This window comes from Canis lupus, chromosome 1, assembly GCF_048164855.1.
Source record: "Canis lupus baileyi chromosome 1, mCanLup2.hap1, whole genome shotgun sequence".
NCBI classification, from domain to species: Eukaryota; Metazoa; Chordata; class Mammalia; order Carnivora; family Canidae; genus Canis; species Canis lupus.
Window position 1 is genome coordinate 38,085,225 of NC_132838.1, and position 21,265 is coordinate 38,106,489.

Consider the following 21,265-nt stretch of genomic DNA (forward strand, 5'->3'; position numbering starts at 1 on the left):
CACCTAAAGCAGCCTAAGAAGCTCCCCACTCCTTTTGCCAGATCTGACTATTTATATATCTGACAGTTTAAGAACCCTCTGGTAGTAGAGAAATTAATTTGTCTCATTTCTCCCTAGCTTTCTTTCCCTCCCCCCTCCATCCAACCACTGATTTTTATGCATGAGATAATAGACAAGCCTTGGGTGACCTGTTTTTCCCCCCTCCCCCTCCCTCTTTTTTTCCTTGCGGTAAAATAGTGCTGAAGAAAGAGGGCACTAGTGTACAGCCCAGATCGCATCCTTGCACCGTCTGGATTAGAGCTGAGGCGTCCGCGAACCGAGCGTGGCCCGAGCGGTGTTCTGGCCCGAGGACCGTAGCGCTGTCTACCCGGACTCAGGTACGTCTCAAGTCCAATTCTCCAAGCAGATCCAGGTGAGCAGACACTTCCGGGCGGTGAAACCCACCCACATTGGCAGACACAGTCCCCATCTATGGGATTTCCTCCTGGTCCCAGGGGCATCTTCCGCTTATTTCTTTTAGTCTAGCATCCTTGGGAAGTGTCGGGACCCATGGATGCCTGGGTTGTCTTCCTCCTTTGGCCTGGCTCACGTCCTGTGCTCTTGCTCTCCGCCCGCTCCCTTAGTTCCTTTTCGTCCGATTCTCACCTTGAGAAAGGGAGCTGGGAGGAACGAGAGGGAGCCAACTTCAGCCCCACAGGCGGCTGAGATTTGGCGCCTCTGCCCCCGAAGCAGACGGGTTTGAACATACCTGCAGGAGCCCTGGCTCCAAGACGAAGAGAATGAGAATGGAGGGGAGGTGGGAGGCTAGGGGAGGGGTGTGTGTGTGTGTGTGTGTGTGTGTGTGTGTGTGTGTGTGTAAAGAATGCAGGGAGGAGGGTTAAAAGAGCAAAGTCAGGGATTAGATGGGGGTCAAAGAATTGCAACTCGCTGATCAAGGCGTCCCCTCCTGGTCCTGCGGGGGAATGTGTTTGCAGCTGGACTGAGCACTGTCCAGGGTTCTGAACGCGGCCAGGCTTGGGCTACCGCTGCAAGAGCTACACGGAAGCTCCCCTCCGTTCCCTTTCTAGAAATGTGCAAAGCCAAAGGTCCCAATTTAGGCGAGTGCAGGGGCCCCCCTCCACCTCGTCCCTCCACCCTCCATCGCGGGAAACAAGTTACCTTATCTGCACCCTTTCTCCCTGAACATCTACAGTAAGCCTGACTTCTCGGATAAGTGTGGGGTGGTGGTGGAGGGGGGAGGGTGTGGGAGACATACCAAACTCCGACATGCCGAGACTTTACCAGGCGTTGCCTTAGTAACTAATATGGATTTCCTCAACCTGGCAAATTATATTTACTACTCGGTTTGTATGTTGAGGTCTCTTCAACCCCTAGTAGTTAAAGTAAAAGGCACATGCCTTTCTTGTGTTCATCTTGAAGTAATGCTTCCACCTTCATAATGAGTTTCCAAATTTCTTCTGGGAAAAGTTGATCTTTTCAAATCCGGAAAGTTCTCGTGGGTTAAACGATTTAGCTCCTCCTCCATTTTATTCCCTTTCCCCCCTCAAGCCTGTAAGCGTAATGGGTATTTGGGGTCCTGGAAAAGGCTTGCAGCTGGAGGAAGGGGAGGGTCGGCGGGGCTTTGCGCCTCCAGGGACCGCTGAGGGCACTGCGGGCAGGACGCACCGTCCTCCGCCCTGACCATAGCTGCCTCCCAAGCCGTCCCTCCAGCCGATACCTTGATGTGCTGGAATGAAATGGACCGGGCAACTATTAACATCACTGGCCCGGAGTTTTGAAAAAGGTCCTGTGATAACGGAGCTTTGCTTTTCATCCTTTTTTGCCGGCAGCGTCCAGCTCACGGCTGCCACCACGACGCCCATTGTACTCGTGACCAGTTTACTTTGATGCACGGGAGAAGAAGGGGGCTCGAATTCCCCTAGAAACGCCTCCAGGACAAGGAGGTGGTCCTGGAGGCCCAGGAGGAGAAGGAGGAGGAGAAGGAGGCGGGGGCGCAGGCGGCGAAAGTGTCGGACCGGCGGTGCTGGCCCGCAGGACCCAGCGGGGAGAGGCAGGCGTCGGGCATCTGTCTCGGTTGCGAGCCCGCAGAGGCGGCTGGCAGGACCCGCGTGGGAGCGCGGCGGGCTGGCTACGGACAGCACAATGGTCCTCAGCACAATGGTCCGGCTCCTCTTGGTTTTTTTCCCGGCGATCTTTTTGGAGGTGTCCCTTCTTCCTAGGGGACCCGGCAGGGAAGTGTTGCTGGCGGAAGCCTCGTCTCAGCGCTCGGTGGCCAGAATGGACGGAGATGTCATCATTGGGGCCCTCTTTTCAGTCCACCACCAGCCCCCGGCCGAGAAGGTGCCCGAGAGGAAGTGTGGGGAGATCCGGGAGCAGTACGGCATCCAGAGAGTGGAGGCCATGTTCCATACGTTGGATAAGATTAACGCGGACCCCGTCCTCCTGCCCAATATCACTCTGGGCAGTGAGATCCGAGACTCCTGCTGGCACTCCTCCGTGGCTCTGGAGCAGAGCATTGAGTTCATCAGGGACTCTCTGATTTCCATTCGAGACGAAAAGGATGGGCTCAACCGGTGCCTGCCTGACGGCCAGTCCCTCCCCTCAGGCAGGACTAAGAAGCCTATTGCGGGAGTGATCGGCCCGGGCTCCAGCTCCGTAGCCATTCAAGTGCAGAACCTGCTTCAGCTCTTCGACATCCCCCAGATTGCATATTCTGCTACGAGCATCGACCTGAGTGACAAAACTTTGTACAAATACTTCCTGAGGGTTGTCCCTTCTGACACTTTGCAAGCAAGGGCAATGCTTGACATAGTCAAACGTTACAATTGGACCTATGTCTCTGCAGTCCACACAGAAGGTAGGCATTGCATTTGGGAAAGAAAGGTACAGAGAAAAGCGAGTCCGTTGCATGATGTGCCATCGTGATCCTAGTATTGTCTGTCTATTAACAGCATTGTGGGAAACACACTTCACCCCTTGTCAGTACACACCCACCAAGCCATTGCCTCTTATCCTCATTCTGTAATAATGGTGTAGGAAAACTGTGTCCAGTGGTGTTTGGGGGATAGGAGGAGCCTATAAGATACGAACTCTCCATAAACAGGGTCCAACTGTAATTTCTGGACTTAGATATCTGCCTTCACATTCTGAGTTTGTGTTTGAAAGGCTTGTTTGCCCAAGGTGGTGTACTCCTGTTAAGAGACTGGCTATGATTTTCCCAAGCTTAGTAGACTAATCCAATATGAGCAATTAGGAAAACAAATACAAAACCAAAAAAAAAAAAAAAAAGAAACCACACCATGCTGTCCCCTGCATTGGGTTCGAAAGCTTGATCTTGTCTTGAACAGCTGAAGGTTCTTTGTCTTAATATGGCCCTTGTTTCACATCCAAAGCTCACCTGTGAATGTTGGATTAATGCAGTCATCTCCCTCCATATATCAGAAACTTATTTCAAATTCTGGAGTGTCTGAGATACAATGGAAAAGCAAATAGTTTATTTTATTTTTTGAAAAGTAAATAGTTTAAACCATTTATTTTCTATTACATATGTTAAAATTGTCCAGATGTCATCACTCCTCCCAAGAATTTTCTTGTTTTTGAGAAATAGCACTGGTGACTTCTTGGATTTGAGTTTTGGTCTAGTATTTTTCTTCTTACACAATGACTTTGCTTATTAGAATTTAGTTAGATCAATTACTAATAAAAGGATAGTAGACATTTGTCTTAAAATGGCTTTTAAAAATGAAATAGATTTACTTAAGATTAAAAACATTGATTTTTATGGTTTTACTCACATAAATTCACAAAGTATTTCTTATAAATATTTCTTTTACTCTCCTCCTCTGAGAGGGACCTGTATACATTTGGGGATAAAATGAGACTTTTGAGTCAACTACTCTTAACTCTCTTATATGCTTATGTTTCTGAAGAAACCAAGAGCCTGATTTAAACATTAATGCCTAGAACAGTTCGTGTATATATGCTGACATATAGAAGAGAATCTTGAGAATATTGCTGCATTCATATTTCTTACTATCAAATTATTGAAAAAAAAAGGCCAAGAAAGAAAGGTATGACTTCATATTCTTTTAACAGTTACACAATATTCAGTTACTGGTGTGAAGTCTGATTTTAGAAATGAAGAAGCATTCTTACTGAAGTGGTTATATGGTGATTGTTAATGAAAACCAATGATTTAATATTATAAAGGGAGCAGAGCTTTCAGGACAAACAAAAATAATGTAGAATAATACATTATAATTTCAGAGTTTGCTTTTGGAAAAAAAAAACTTTCTGCTGCCATATTGTGACTTCTAACAACTGACTCATGTTTCTGAATCTTGATTTTTAATAATGAATGACATATCCCTTTTCCAACAAAAATCTCATATAACTTTTTAAAGACACACTTTTAGGTTCAAATGTTAATTTCGTGCATATTAATGTCTACTGTTAATTTCCTATACTTTAATGCTTAATATAGTTTTCTCTAGTGTTTAGGCAGAACAGCTTGAAAGCATAAATTCAAGATGTGTTAGTTATCAGCATTAGATCTCTCTAAAAGGGAACAGTGAAATCTAGATGGAATGTGACATATATTAAATAATTCTCTCCATTAAGCTAGGTTTAATTGTTTATAGAGATAAGAGGTACAAATTCCTCTATCTAGAGGTAATACTTCATACTTTTATACACTAGTTTTATTTTCCATGTTTTAATATAATATTTATCTATTTTGGAACAGAGAAGAGTAGAGAGAAGATAAACTTCAATTTGTTTTCCAGTTCCATCATTTTGCTTAAAAATAATTGCTAATAGTGAGTTGCTTTCTGACAAGTAGAACTATGTTTTTGGAAAATTAATTGGACTTGAATTTGCCAATTTTGTTCAGGAAGGACTCACATTACAATTTCACCCTTATATTACTTTGAATTACTTTATTTCCTTTCTGCCTTTTGACTGATGTGTGTGGCAGAGATAATGTCTCCATGGTATTATAGTAGTTGACTCCAGACTACATTGTGTTCATAGAACAGCAATAGAGCTAACTTTGGTGTCTATTACCAAGAGTTTACACCATTCACCTTGCCTTTTTTATATGGCCTTACTCTAAAGGAGAATTTGTTTCTTTTATTAGACATAATATCTGTGGAAACTAAATTGATTTTATTTTCTTCTATCTGCAAAGAAAGATAACAGTCTCTTTTGTATAAGCTCCAACTGAAAATTCATTTTTCCTAAGGTTCTGCCCTCCTGCTCATCTCAGGGACTCATGGTGTACTGGCCTGCAGGCATTTTCTTGCATCATTTAGTAATTTTCCTGCCTTCAGACTGATGGGGTCACCTACTGGTGACAGTTCCTTGTCAAAAAGAAGCTAAGACCACATATCGGTGGTGTCTCTGCCATCTGGGCACTATTCAGGAAAGAGGCCAGTTTGGATATTAGCAATTTGGAGCTTAGAAATTCTGGAACCTCCAGTGACCTTCACCTCTCCTTTCCAAATTAGCCAATTTATCATCTTTTTTTTTTTCTTTTTTAATTAGAAGTTAGGCTAGTACAGTTAATAATCAAGTGACTAGGCTGGTGTATCTTCATTTCCATGGTTAATTTTGATGGACTTTACAATCACAGTTGGGGCATCCTGTTATTTGAATTGTTTTTATATCCTTTTATTATTTTATTTTATGTTGCAGTTAAGCCTGGAGATATTTTCTGTTTGTTGTTTATTTTTTAATCCAGCTAGAATTCTGTTGTTATATTTTTTTATGTGCTTTTCAGTCTTCTCCCACATAATTTGTGCCACACTTATCCTCTGGCCATGACAGCTGTCAGTTTCCTTGACTCAAAAGAGAATTGGTGTACATGTGGTTACCTGCAGTGGGCTCTCCAGAAAACTTCCAGGATTGGTTCTTGAGGAGAATATTGAGGTAGGATGGGTACTGAATGATTGAGCTTTATTCACAAGTAAAAATTGAGTGGATTTTAGAGCAAGCTGCTCACCTGAAGTATGTGTCTTTAAATATGCTAAGCATAAAATACAAAAATAGCCTACTTCTGTGAAGAATATCTTGGCCAAGGACACTGAATTTCATCCTTGGAATGAAATGCAGATTCCCCATCAAGAATGAAACTTATTTCAAAAAGTTATAGAAAGCAATATTTTAAAATACTTCTAGTTGATTACGTTAAGAGCATTGAGCAAGTCCAATAAAGAATGTTCCCTGAATTTGTAGCTTCAAAAAATTTTTTTTTGATTGGATACATTTTCACTTGTGTTAAGCCTTTCTCTGTCAGTGTTTTGTCTCATAGGGTCAGGTGAGTATTGTTATGATAAAGAATTTAATTATGCTCCTATACAGTACTCTTCACTATAAGGTGCTTTTTTGTTTACAGTTACATTTTCATTGTAGTGCACCTTTTCTTGATGCTTACATTTTATGTGAAATTGCCCTTTTTGGGAGCTTTCAAAATTTCATCCTTTACTTATTAGAAGCCTTTTTTCTATTTGATATAAAACATACTCTAAAAGTCTAATGACATCAGACGAAAATCCTCCAGGGTCAGTGAAATATTACTTTAGCTACTGAAGGTACATATAAGAATTTTATTTCTACTAAATACCATATTTTCTACCCATGCACCAGCAACTTTTTTCACATCTTTCTTATCTTGATTTCAAACTATTTCACAATAAGTTACTTTAATAAATTACTCTATTTTTGTCACAAAATAAGACATGGGAGTGTCTTCAAAGGTTATTTAGGTCAACCAACTAAAGATGATTAAAACACCACTATCTTTGCCAAAAAGTAGTTCCCATATGCTCTGAGTTTCCTATTTGTGATTAGGATTTCTAGTGAGAGTGGGAGAATATAGGACTTAAATTCAGAAGCAGAATTTCACCTATTAGTCAGCTTTTGTATATAATGATTCGACTCCCTGAAATTTCCACTAATTCTCCATCAACCACTGGGAATCATCCAAAAACAACTTAAATTCCTGTTCCGTGTGATATTTGTCATCAATAAATTCTCTGTCCTTTATGCTATACCTCACCAGTTCTCTCACCGATTTATTTGAGTTTTTAATTCCTGCATCATCACAGACAACTCGAGTAGGTCTTAGATAAGTTATTATCCAGAAGTCTTTTAAAAGATATGTACTACTGCTGGGTCATATCTCCTACTTTTTATGCTTGGGCAGTTATTCATATTGATATTGTTATTTTTTTCAGAGTAGGACTTTGCTTTTTATTTCCTTTTAAATGTAAAATTATTAGCTTAAATCTACCTTATCAGTAAGTTCTGGGATTTGATTATTTAATTCATTTTAACATCATCTTAGGATCAGCTTTATGTCCTTTAGGATTTAATTATATACATCAAAACTAAGTAAGAAAGGGTCAAGCATAAAATCCTATGTTCATCACCAGCAAACTACTTCCTGTCGAACTCTGGTGGTCACTCAGCCTTTATTAATTTCCTTGACAGTATGCTTTTCCAATATGCACCATACCACTTTATAGATAAATATATCAATATAGGTAATTTAAATGAAAAGCCATCAGATATTCAACTCTAATTGAAGATTTACTATACCAAAAGGTGTATATAAAAAATTTGAAGACCTGGTCTCAGTTATTAAGTACTTTACACTATAAAAGAGGTACAGTTTGAACACATGTAAAACAAGTAAAAGATACACGTAGACATTTAGATACATGAGTTTATACATGTTTAGGGAACATTAAAAGAAAATATTGGTGACTGTAATTAGCTAGAAAAAAATCCAGAGAAAAGAATTTTGTTTAATATTATATTTGCAAAAGTTAGAAGCAATAGTAAGAATGTCCCTATAGGGGATAAAGTAAGTGGGTTAACTTGGCTCGAGTGGAGAGTGTGATCCAAGAACTAATAATAAAGATAGCAACTCAAATGTGGTTTCCTATATTCTGTGACTCTGTGACTGTTTATTGATATAAGGATAAAAAGTGGAGAATCTTGAAGCATGTGCCAAAGAGTTTTGGTTTCAAGAAAGATATGCCCAAGTAGAGTTTGATGTGATTCAAAGATAATTAACATGAATTTTACTGAAACATATAAAGGAGATCTATTAAATGGAAGGGGGAAACTATGAAAATGTTAGTTGCATGGAATTCTATGTACTAGGCTGTTGAAATAGCTGGGAACAATAAAAGGTGTTCCTTTGTCAGGAACAAGGAGGATTTTGAACTGTTTTTTGTCTTGCAGTCATGGAGAATTTTGATGTAATTTACAGGCATGACATGAGTAGTTTTTAAAACCATGATTCTTTAGGTTTAAAGCATGAACTAAGATTTAATATATTTAATTCAATGTGTACTTTAGCTAAAGGCACACACATTATTAGCAAGCATTGATATATGGACAAAAGTAAAGCCGGGGATAGTTATGAAGTATTCTACTTATGATTTTAAAAAAGTGTTCACATCCAAATAAAACCTTATTCATCCAGAACCTTGATTCTCTAGCTGACTTACCTGGTTACTTGAGAGTTGGCTTCTTTAAACTCCAACTTTTTACATTTTAAAAATTGAATTGTAGCTTATATACATTATTCTACTAGTTTCAGGTGTGCAATATAGTTATTTGATGTTTTCATACATTATTAAGTGATAATCTCCATAGGTCTAGTTATCCTCTATCACTATGCAAAGTTACTATAATATTATTTGTTGTATTCCCTATGCTGTACTTTACTTCTTAAACACTTTACAAGGTGATCTTTGCAAACTATACCATACAGTCTTCTGACTTTAAAAAAAAGAGTGCTAGATTTATAGATCTTTCTAAAAATATACAAAGTAATCATTATGATTATCATTACATGTGCTGGGATACAGTGGTAATTTTGAAGCCTGTTGAAAAACATAAGGGCATTTATTCCTACTGAAAATGGTACCAGATTGCTATACTTTTGAGTTTCTATATTTGTTATTTTTCCTATATTGGCTAGACCATTATAGGAAACCATTTGTAACCATATTAAACCATTTTGTAAGTTATTTAATCAGTATTTAGCAAATAGCTACCATGTGCAAAGGATCAAGGAGAAATACAAGGATAAAAAAAAGGAGACATCTTCATTACTTTGAGACAGACAGAACTCTTCTCCATTCCTCTGTGCCACCAATCACCCTGTCACTTCATTAGCTTTGGAACAAATAGTTGGCCTGCATGGGGTAGATGGGGATGGCAATTCCTCTTTTATGTTTCTATCATGTTGTTTGGCAGTTGCCATTTCTCTTCAGGCACTACAATTTTTCTCCTCGTGATCTATGGTGCTAATATACAATGACTGGTGGATTTATAGATGACTTTCCTGGTAATGGCTACAGTGGTATCATCATGGAGAGATTTGTCAGAAGCCATATATTCAGCATGCCCCATCATAAGACCACAGAGGGCTGGGAAATCACAGTGGAGGATGGAATACTTTATTGAGCACCTACAACCACAAGAAAAACAACGCACAATTCATGTGTTCTGATATTAGATTGGAAGCAACATTTCAGTGGGAGAAGGTTTTAGAGAGGCTATGCTTGCAAAACAGAATCAGGCTGAGACATAAAGCCAAAAGGATGTGGCTGCCTTATCCATCAAAGTGCTATCATTAAAATTTTTATGTAGGAATATTTATGTAATTAATGTGTCCAAATTTAGTTATTCTATTTACTTTTCATGCCTAGTTGTTCTCTATGACTGTCCATATAACATTTGAGATCTGAATTTATAAGAAAAATTATAATTTTAAGACCCTTCAGTCTCATGGGAAGTTTTGCTTTCTTAGACTTTGAAGCATTGTCGTACCAAATATGGTGTTAATGTTTTCATGAAGAGAATTTATTGGTTTAGGTAGAAATTCTCATTTATCAATTTTAGAATTATCTAATCTGGTCACTTCATGGCCAGGAAATTGAAGATTCAAGGTAATTATCTAAATGATTCAGATAAAAGCCTAAATTAGCACCTAGAGTACAAAAAGTTTTGGGGGAGAAAATTTTAAATTACCAAGTAATTTATTTTGTGTTCTAATGAAGACATGATCATTTATACACTGGTAAGCACATATGTCTATTATGTGTCAGACACTGGTGTTGGTACTAAGAATACATAAATTAAAGGAATTATAATTATTATTATTGCTATTACTATTATTATCCTCAGGGGTCCCATAGTTTGTCAGAAGAGACATACATATATACGCAAAAAGTTAATCATTTGAAAAAATAAATACACAAAAGACTATGGGAAATACCATATGTTCATTTCAGTTTTATTTGCAAAGTGGGAATGATCACTACTATATTATTTACCTCATAACAGTGTTTCAGAGAAAAAGGAGATGGTATATACACCTAATTTTACCTGCTTTTGCTAAACTGCCACCAAAGGGACAGATTCTTAAGACATTGGCCCTTGTTAGCTGATAAAAATTGAGCAAGTCCATGAAATCAGGTAATCTGGTATAGATTTATGACCCAAAATCTGGTAACAGGAGACAAAAATGAAACTCATGGTTAAAAGTGCAGCATGTTCTGTAGATTTTAAGAATCTTTCTCATGCTACAAATAAGAAAACAAATGCTGGGGAAAATAACATGACTTGCTCAAGACCATATTTGTTCATAACAAAGTCAAGACTAATTCAACTTTGTGTTAGATACTTTTTTTGAACCAAAGCTCGTTTATTTGTTTGATTGATTGTTTTTAAACAGCATGAATCACCCTCATACATTCCTCTCTCCTGTGAGGTTTATATCATTTAGCCATGCTACATTCCTCCCAACTTTGCTGCTGTCATTTAGTACCTTCCAGGAGACTCTTCTGTCACTGACAACTTATTCTTATTGCTGATAGTCCTCCTTTCAATATTGACTCTTGCCATACTTCTGGTTGGTTCCAATATTCATGTGTGTGACTCACTGATATCTAACCTCTTAGTTCAGTGACACCAACTTTGTCTCCTTTCCCTTCACTTCAGCAACTCACTTACTCTGACCATGCTCTGGCACTTTGATATCACCAAGAACTGTTCTATCTCTGACCTCTTAAATATCAGGAAGCCTCTGAACAATAGAAGCCTCTTCTTTTCGACTTTTCTTGCTCCCAACTTACCTGATCTTCACATTTCTCTGGAAATCTTGGATAAAGCCATTTTCTTACTTGATCTGATTTCTTCCTTGGATCTATGTAGCTCTACCTCCATATTTGTGCTTGTTACTGTCTAATAAGAAAACTCATTTCTTAGAGAAAATGAACTTTCAACTTTATTTTTTTTTTATTTTTTTTTTTTAAAGTTTTTTTATATTTAATACTTTTTTTTTTTTTAATTTTATTTATTTTATGATAGTCATCAGAGAGAGAGAGAGGCAGAGACACAGGCAGAGGGAGAAGCAGGCTCCACGCACCGGGAGCCCGACGTGGGATTCGATCCCGGGTCTCCAGGATCGCGCCCTGGGCCAAAGGCAGGCGCCAAACCACTACGCCACCCAGGGATCCCTGAACTTTCAACTTTAGATGTACATTCCATATGAAACTCTAGGTGAGGCTTCATTTTTTCCCCATTCCCCTCAGTACAGAAATATAAAGATCAGAAAGGAGACCCTTATTAAAGAAAGAAAAAAGAATTCCATCCCTGTGCAGGCTGTGGTCAAGAGTGGGAGATAACACTTACTCAGATGTCTCTATGGTACCATCTCTATAGCAAGTGATCAGGGGTTGTGTATAGTACAGAAGGATGAGAAGATTTAAAAAGGATACCTAGAGCTGGATTCCAGGGATCAGGGATAGGATGGGCCCAATGGGTTCACAGAATTAGCCATGCTTAGAGAGCCATCAGGATAAAATGTATAAAAACAATCCCTTAAGTCTATTGTGCAGATGAGATAGAGCTAGATAAATATGAGATATTATTATTGTTGTCAGGCTATCCCAATCTTTTTTTTTAATATTTTTTTTAGATTTATTTATTTATTCATTCAGAGAGAGCAAGAGAGAGGCAGAGACACAGGCAGAGGGAGAAGCAGGCTCCATGCAGGAAGCCCGATGTGGGACTCGATTGGAATCGATTGGTCTCCAGAATCACTCGATTGGTCTCCAGAATCACACCCCGGGCTGCAGGCGGCGCTAAACCGCTGCGCCACCGGGGCTGCCCAGGCTATCCCAATCTTAAATAAGCAGATGTCCTTAATTTAAGTGAGCAGGTATGAAGTAAATATAAGAATGTCCTAGAATGAAGGTGCGCAAATAAAGGGAGAATAGGTATCTCTTGTTGATTTGCTAATTTTGAGCAGCACAGTCGGCTTCGCATATTCTTCCTACATAACAGTTACATCCATAGCATGTGGCCTTAGATGAAGGCTTTTCTTTAGAATTGGATAGATTATTCTGTAGTTATGTTGAATACTTTGACGGCAGTTTCCTCTGTTATCTGTGATCCTCTGGCACATTTTATAACTTGTATATTATAAAAGGCTGAACAAAAAAGATCAATAAAGAAATTGTGAATAGTATGTTGAAGAGGAGAAACTGTTTACAATGAATTTAAAATGTGATATGAGGCTATTCAAACAGGGAAACAAACAAATAATGTCCCCTATTCCTGGATAAGTAAATATACTGTATTATTTTCAATTTTTGGTCAACAGATACAACTCTGTTGGTAAAGAAGAAGATGTGTTCAGGTGCCTGTCATAATTAAACAGATGTTTAGTGAGCACCTTCTCTGAGTCAGGCTCTCTGCTATAGTCATCAATGATCAGAGCTAAACTATAATTCCTCTACCAAGAAGTTCATGTGGTGGTTACCATTCAGTTTGATAAATGCAACCATAGGAGTAGGTGTGAATAGAGAAGTTACAGAAAACTGTCACTACCTTTCTCTGGGCCAGAGAAAGAAGTGAGCATAACCTCATATCTCCCAAAGCAGGTAACATTGAAATTTACCCCATTAGAGGACAAAGACGAGTGAATATGAGTAAAAGTATTGATGTAGAAAACAAAGTATGCTCAGGGAACTTAAACATATTATGAATTCTGGAATATATGGTCAGGGAGAAGGAATGGGGAAAGATCAAGCTGAAAAGGGAGGAAAGGCCCATGTCATGAAGGCACAGGCTTACCATGCCAAAAAATTTAGATTCTATTTTGTAAACATGGTGAGCCAGTGAAGGAGGGACCCCGATGAGGGACTTGATCCCAGGACCCCCGGATCACCACCTGAGCTGAAGGCAGATTCTCAACCATTGAGCCACCTAGGTGTCTGGCCAGTGAAGGATTTTAAACAGAAAGGAAACACAATCAGATTTATATTTTGAAAAGGGTAACCTGAAAATTTTGGAGAGGACAGATTTAGAAAAGAAGTCAGACTAGAAATTGGGACACAAGTTGGTACGCTATTGATAGTTGGGAAAGTGGTGGAGAAGAAGCAAATTTAATCGATTTAGTCAAGAAATTGTAAGAGCTTTACTAAAGGAAATGTCAATGGAGATACAAAGGAGAATGGATTTGACAGAAGTTTAGAAGGGAGATTAGGATTTACCAACTGGTTATGAAGATCAAGGAGGGGAAATCAATAATGACTCCCAGGTTTCCATTTTGTACGAAATAGGAAGAAACAAGGAAGCACAGACTGGGAAAATGTGAGTTTTAGAGTAGTTGAATTTGAGGTATCTATGGGACCAGAAAGTTGAGAGAGCTCTTAAGTGAAAGATCTGGAAAGGATGGTAGATTTGTGATTTGTCAGCAATAGCTATGGTTAAAGCCACAAAATTGGATGAGATCACCAAGGAAGAGGATGTAGAGTGAAAAGAGGAACAAGTTAAGGGCAGAACTTTGAGGAAGGTGAAAATGAGAAAGAGGCTCCAGAAGAAGGATAGAGAAAACAAGGAAATTAGAAGGAGAAAGGGGAAGAAGAATCAGGAAAGAACCAAAGTCATGGCAACCAAGGGAGGAGAGATTTTCAGGAAGAGAACAGTGACAAATAACACAGAGCAGACAGGGAAGGGAGAGGTACAGAAACGGTGCTCTGTACCAGTAGCCTCCACTTCCTCCTAGCTTCTGCCTCCCCAGGAATCTCTCTCTCTCTTTCTTAAAACTCTGAATACTTTAGGGATGCCTCAGTGGCTCAGTAGTTGTGTGTCTGCCTTTGGCTCAGGGTGTGATCCGGGAGTCCCAGATTGAGTCCCGTATAGGGCTCCTGGCAGGGAGCCTGCTTCTCCCTCTGCCTGTGTCTCTGCTTCTCTCTCTGTGTCTCTCATGAATAAATAAATAAATAGAAAATTTTAAACAAAAAACAAACAAACAAACAAAAAAACCACTGAATACTTTACTGTGTATTTTCTACAAACAAGAATACTCTTATACTTGACCAAAATACAACCATGAGAACCAGGAGATTAACAGTGACACATGACTACCATTTAACTCTCAGAGCCCATTTGATTTTACTTAGTGTCCCAATAAAGTCTTTCATAGCAACAGGATCTAGTATAGAATTAGTCATCTCTGAATAGTTCCTCAGTCTTTCCTTGACTTCATGATTCTGACAGTTTTGCAGATAACATATCCAGTTGTTTTACAGAATGCCCTTTAGTTTTGGTTTACTGATGTTTCCTCATGATTAGATTTAAGTTACACATCTTTGCTAGGAATATTCCAGAAGTCATGCTGCATTCCTGTCACTGCACTGCTAAAAGGTATATAATTTTTTAAGGATTTTTTTTGTTTATTCATGAGAGACACACAGAAAGAGGCGAGACATAGGCAGAGGGAGAAGTAGGCTCCATGCAGGGAGCCCAATGCAAGACTCTATCCCAGGACCCTGGGATCATGACCTGAGCCAAAGGCAGATGCTCAACCACTGAACTACCCAGGTGCCCCTGAAAAGTATATAATTTAAATTTGTCCCATTACTGATGATGTTAATTTTGATCACTAGATTAATACTGTACATCTCAGACTTCTCCACTGTAAAGTTACTCCTCTCTTCTGTGTAATTAATGAATATTTTATGGGAAGTTGCTTTGAAACTCTATAAATATCCTATTAATCATAAAATTTTTGATTTACTCATGAATTTATTTATGTGAATATGAACTTATGAATTCCTATTTTATTCAGTGCATTTTATTTTATTTTATTATTTTTTTTAATTTTTATTTATTTATGATAGTCACAGAGAGAGAGAGAGAGAGGCAGAGACATAGGCAGAGGGAGAAGCAGGCTCCATGCACCGGGAGCCTGATGTGGGATTCGATCCCGGGTCTCCAGGATCGCGCCCTGGGCCAAAGGCAGGCGCCAAACTGCTGCGCCACCCAGGGATCCCAGTGCATTTTAATCTACTCTTATTTACTATCATTATTTATTTTTGTTCTAAATTGTCAAGCTGGCTTTTGTGTTCTTTTGATATGTACAATCATTCTCTGAAAACTCCCTTATTTTCTGGACAAAAAGGTTTTTTTCAGGTTCATCTTTTACTTTTTCTTTTTAATTTGAATATAGTAGACACACAATGTTACACTAATTTCAGGTGTACAACACAGTGATTCAATATTCCTATGTGTTATGCTATGCTCACCACAAGTGGAGCTACCATCTGTTACCACATAATGCTACTACAATACCATGGACTATATTCCCCATGCTGTATCTTTTATTCCCAAGACTTATTCAAGGATCTCTTCATTTCTAAACCCATTGGAAGGGCAGAGGTCAGGAGAAAGCAGAGGCTGCAGGTGTATAGCATTGTTTCTAGAGACTGAGAAAAGAAGGTGAGAGAGGACTGTAGCTAGACAGAGATGCACTTCTAAGCGGAAACATTTTCTAGGATGAGGAAGACTTGAGCAGTTTTAAGAGATGATGGAAGAGAGTGGTAGAAAGGAACTTTAAAGATAATTGAAGAAGCAGAGTTGCTGAGGAGGCAAGAACAAATCGTGGCCAGGCCAGCCACATTGAATCGGAAAAGGCTTTCTTCTGAGTGGTGATACAGTTAAGTTTGGGAAAGAGGAGAAAAGAAATAATATTTAGATGCCTTTATTTTCTTAACTATTCTTTGAGGGGGAAGGAAAGGGAAAAGGAGCATTTCAAATACAAACAGGTCAAAATTTTAGAGGACTCAACTGAAATTGGAAACCATGTATTTCTAGTAATGTGAGTTCATATTGTTTTGATATTCTCTCCAGAAGTGTACAGTCCCCAGGTTCATGCAAGGAGTCCCAGCTTTCTCAGTACCTTGTTAACTTGGCCACCTGCTGGCTCAATGTCTAAAACACGAGAGTATTTTTTTTGTTGTTAAAGATTTTTTAAATTTATTCATAAGAGAGAGAGAGGCAGAGACATAGACAGAGGGAGAAGCAGATTCCCTGTGGAGAGCCCAATGTGGGACTCATCCCTGGGCCAGGATCACACCCTGAGCCAAAGGCAGATGCTCAACTGCTGAGCCACCCAGGGGTCCCAACACTACAATATTTCTTTAGTTAATTACATAAGATACTGAGTGCTCACCAGAAATTTTATCCTAGAATTATCCTTTGTCCGGCTTGTGTCACAAGGCCAGATGAAGGAATTTATACTTAAGAATATCATCTATGAGATCATTATCAACCATTTTGCCTAAAATTAACTTTCCATAAGACTACATATCTGATTTGTTTATTCTTTCGAAGAATTGCGTTTTCTAAATTACATTTTAATATTGTCCTTTTTCATTTCTTAAAGGTCAGAACAAGCATTGGAAGTGTAAATAATTTTCAAGATTTTTTTTGAAGATGTTCCTTAGTATGTTGTTCAATGTGCCTTGTATAAAGTCCATTGTTAACAATTCTTTTTAGATTTTATTTATTTATTTATTAAAGATTTTATTTATTTATTCATGAGAGACATAGGCAGAGGAGAAGCAGGCTCCCCGAGAGAAGCCTGATATGGGGCTTGATCCCAGGACCCCAGGACCACGATGTGAACCAAAGGCAGATGCTCAACCACTGAGCCACCCAGGTGCCCCTCTTTTTAGAAGCCCCTCTTTTTAGATTTTAAAACCATGAAATTATTTATCCCTCTTGAAGAACTGATATGTTTTGCTTAATTGGTATTGAGGGTATTGTGTTTTGTATTTTTCTCTTTGCCTACCAGGAAGCTCAAAGCTAAATTTGATGGTACAATACATAGATATCAGCTTCTTCTGCCTTACTTCAACGCATTATTTTATACTTTTTATAATTGTGTCGTGCGTCCACTCCATTTTAAGAAGAGTAAGAATATTAATATATGTGTAATTAGAAGTGACCCAAATAGATATAGATCCTTTTTGAAGTTTCTGTATGTTATAAAGCAGAGGGTAATGGCAGGCTGAGAGGTTTTTAAGTGTGGAAGAGGGAGAGTTTGTGTTACACCTGCAGTTGAAGATGGAAGAAAAATTTAGGGCACCTGGATGGCTTAGTTGGTTAAGCGTCTACCTTTGGCTCAGGTCATGATCTCAGGGTCCTGGGATCAAGGCCCAGGGCCAGCTCCCAGCTCAGCGGGGAGCCTACTTCTCCCTTTCCCTCTACCTCTCCCCACAGCTCATATTCTCTCTATCTTGCAAATAAATAAATTAATAAAATCTTTTAAAAAAAGAAAGAAAGAAAAATTTGCTTCATATTTAGTGTGACGGGAGATTCTTGAACATTGATGGTATACCAGAGGAGAATCACACTCCTTTACATTAGTGAAAAAAACCTTCCTCGGCTCATAGATGCTTTGCCATGGCTGTCTTTTCCTTCCTTAGTACATGCTAGAGTCTGCTACGTAGCTGTGCCAGGATATTTTGCCCAGCTTTGGCAGGGTGTATGTGTGGGTGAAGCATTCTCGTTTCCGTGGTCAACACTGAGCAGGGCTACTGTGCGTCTGTGAATTTCTAACATCCTCCTTTCCTGTTCTTCCCTCTTTTTATCCTTAGGGGAAAAATAAATCTGTTTGTAAAGTGACTGTTTAGTGACAAATGGAGAGAGAGCTTACTTTCTACCCACTGCCTAGCTTTTCCTGGTATTGTTATCATGTGCCTTCCAGACTCTAATTGCCTGGGAAAGTAAGCTTGATATAGGAGGAGACACCTGCAACACATCCTATGTTCCTTACTCTTGTTAGTAAAGATGGTTGTAAAATCACAGAGACTAGAGGGAGGTCTCACACACTGATATGTGTGATGGATGACTTACCTTTTGTTTTTGGCTAGAAATGCCAGATTTGAACAGTGAAAAGTCAAATTTCATCTCTCCTTCGATGTTGAAACATGCCAAAGGAAAGGTTAGTATGTAATCTACTTAATCTGTCATTTTAAAAGTAAAATTTTGCTTGCAAAGGAACAATTTCTTAAAAATGAAAAAATATAAAGCAAGTGATTAATTTTTGAAGTGCTTTTTTCTCCTTTTCAGTAGATTATTTTTAGGTTCTCCTAGGTGCAGAGGAATGCACTAGAGCAGGGCTTCTCAAACCTCAGTATGCATACAAATCACCTGGGAACTCAATAATTTCTAATTCAGTAGGTCTAGGATGGATCTGAGAGTCTGAATTTCTACTAGGCTCTCAGGTGGTTCATGGACTACAATTTGGGTAGAATCTTAGCATGGGAAGCCCCTTCTGAAAATGTCTCTCTTTTATGCTAGTGAACTGTATATGCCTTCTCACTCAGGTATGAATTATTTCCTTCAGAATCATCTATACATGTCTCAAGGCAAAGTCCTATACTCCTGGAAGAGGCAAAAAATGGTTTTTAAAATGTGTATATTAAAAAAAAATAAAAAAAAATAAAAAAATGTGTATATTTACAAAATTATACTAAAGACATTTATCTATTCATTTCTTACATTTAATGATTTTTAAAAATATGCATTAAGAGGTGCCTGAGTGGCTCAGTTGATTGGGGGTCTGCCTTCGGTTCAGGTCATGATCCTGGGGTCCTAGGATCAAGCCCCACATCAGGCTCCCTGTTCCACAGGGGAGTCTGCTTCTACCTCTCCTTCTTCCTCCCCCTCACTCATTCTTTCTCTTTTTTCTTCTATCTCTCTCTCTCTCAAATAAACTCTTAAGAACATATATTAACTACCCTGAATACATGCTGCAGGGTAATACTTGCTGGCGTTGTAGTTAATCACATTTCTGGTTACGTGTGTATCTTCTGCTACTAGAACACTCTGCTCCAGTGGAATGTCTCCCATGATGGAAAGTAAGTTTCTGGACGATGGGAATCTTTGTTGTTTTTTTCACTGATGTATCACCGGCAATTAAAACAGTGTCTTGCCCATTGTAGACATTCAATAAATATTAGTTTAATTGAATTATATAAGGAGGGCTTTTGTTCCAATCTCTTTTTCTGCCTTAGTAAAATGGATTTGATGATTTAAGAGCTTGCAGTGCTTCACATCAATTCTTATTGCCAGCACCATAAATGTAAATGAAACAAGATAGTAGACTAATTATTCAACTTCCAATAACCAACAACCTCAGAAGTATTTGTTTTAGGCTAAGTTCTTTGTAATTTTTTATTTGATTTTTTCTTATGATAGTGGAATAAATCAAATAAAATATCCAATTAATTGCATGTTTTGTGGGTAAACTCTTAATTAATATTCTTCTTCACTGTTACCTTTCTACTATCTGAGGAAAAATGATTACGTTTACTGTCAATTAAAACTCACAAGTTGTTATATTTTTTCATTTTCTTTCTTTTTATAAATACTTTAAAAAAGATTTATTTATTTATTTATTTCAGAGAGAGGAAGTGCATGAGTAGGGTGAGGGGCAGGGGGACAGGGGAAGCAGACTCCCTGCCCGGGAGGCACTCTGATGTAGGGCTTGATCTCAGGACCCTGAGATCATGACGTAAGCTGAAATCAAGGGTCAGATGCTTAACTGACTGAGCCACCCAGGAGCCCTGCTTTTTTATGAATATTGATGTCCCATACCAATAGTACAGGTCTGGTACCAATGTGTGGTACAAATAGCTTCTAAGGAAGCTTCAGTGCCCAACCTGCAGTGGGAAGTGTAGTGAGTGGGAGGAGCTGGGTTTGGTCTCATTTTCTCCATCAGCTACTCCTTGTGACTCTGTCTTCTCATCTCATGCTTTCATCTCAGACTCCTGTGAAGACCATGTGAACTGATGTGGAAGTATTTTTGAAACTGTAAAGTTCTATATAAATAGAGCTACTTGCAGTGTATTTGATCATATATTCTAACTTATATTATTATTTTCTCATTTTTATTATTAATTACTGCCTCCTGACCTCTGTTTTTCCCAGAACATTATAAGCAGCCACTTCTATTTAGCATTTATTTAGAATGATAGATTTTGTGTTGAAACATTTCTCTAACTCCTTGATTTGAAAAGAAAAAATTTGAGGTTAGATAACTTACCTGAGGTTGCACACAGCTCAATACTCTAAGAAGACTTTTGCTGTAGCTCAGCTTTTTCTCTCTATAAATACTGAAGCCTCTCCAAATCATCTGCCTTTATCTCTTCATATTCTCTTTCTGCTTTTCCTCTACCCTTTGTCTTTCTATGTGGGCTTGAAGGACAAATGTTAGCTTCATGTCAGTGAGCCAACCAGTGAATTCATTTATTCGACAGAAGCATATCCCACTAATCATCCAGCAGTGTGCTGGGCATCAGGTATCCAGAATGAATCCAGGGTGCAGGTGTCCATCAAAGGTGCTAATATAGACAGATATCCATGAGAAATTACACTGATGTTTTATATATATATATATATATATATATATATATATATATAATATGATTATGCAGTAAAATAGTATTATCTATGTTTCCAGATTTTATGGATACCCTGTAGTTCCTACCACTGCATATAGTCCAGAAGGAGGGATAAAGAAATAATTTTTGCCACCTCAGTGTATGGATGAATGTGGATAAGGAGAGGGTGTGGAGGTTTAAGAAAAGGTGTGATTACTTCTAGGTGGGGACATTAGTTGGGTATTTTGGAATAAGTAGCGTTAGAACTTGGTCTTAGTGCTAGCTAGCCTTGCAAAGGAAGAGCTAGATAGAAAAGGAATCCCATGAATAAATAAGGGCTCTGAGTAAAAAGCCGACAGATGTACAAAGAATGATGAGCTGGTTAATTTGTCTGGGGCAGAACTTACCTAAAAGGGATTTGTGAAAGAATTCATTGGAAAAGTAGATCCAGATGTCAGAGTGCTGAGAATGTCAGAGTCTGAACTTGTCTTCCATCTGCGAAT

The 21,265-nt window shown here is 38.7% G+C and overlaps 1 protein-coding gene across 7 annotated transcripts in view; it reads left to right on the forward strand.

Moving 5' to 3' along the window:
- Window positions 1-243: 243 nt before the first annotated feature.
- Window positions 244-21,265, forward strand: part of GRM1 (glutamate metabotropic receptor 1) — a 387,866-nt gene continuing 366,844 nt past the window's right edge. For 5 of the 7 annotated variants that reach the window (XM_072826883.1, XM_072826908.1, XM_072826933.1 and 2 more), the window contains exons 1-2: window positions 244-377; window positions 1,830-2,857. In XM_072826883.1, the coding sequence (XP_072682984.1) occupies window positions 2,143-2,857 (715 nt within the window). In that variant the 5' untranslated portion in view covers window positions 244-377; window positions 1,830-2,142. Of the gene's footprint in view, window positions 413-1,544; window positions 2,858-21,265 lie in introns of those variants that run through there. The other 2 variants (XM_072826891.1, XM_072826902.1) reach the window with 2 other exon arrangements.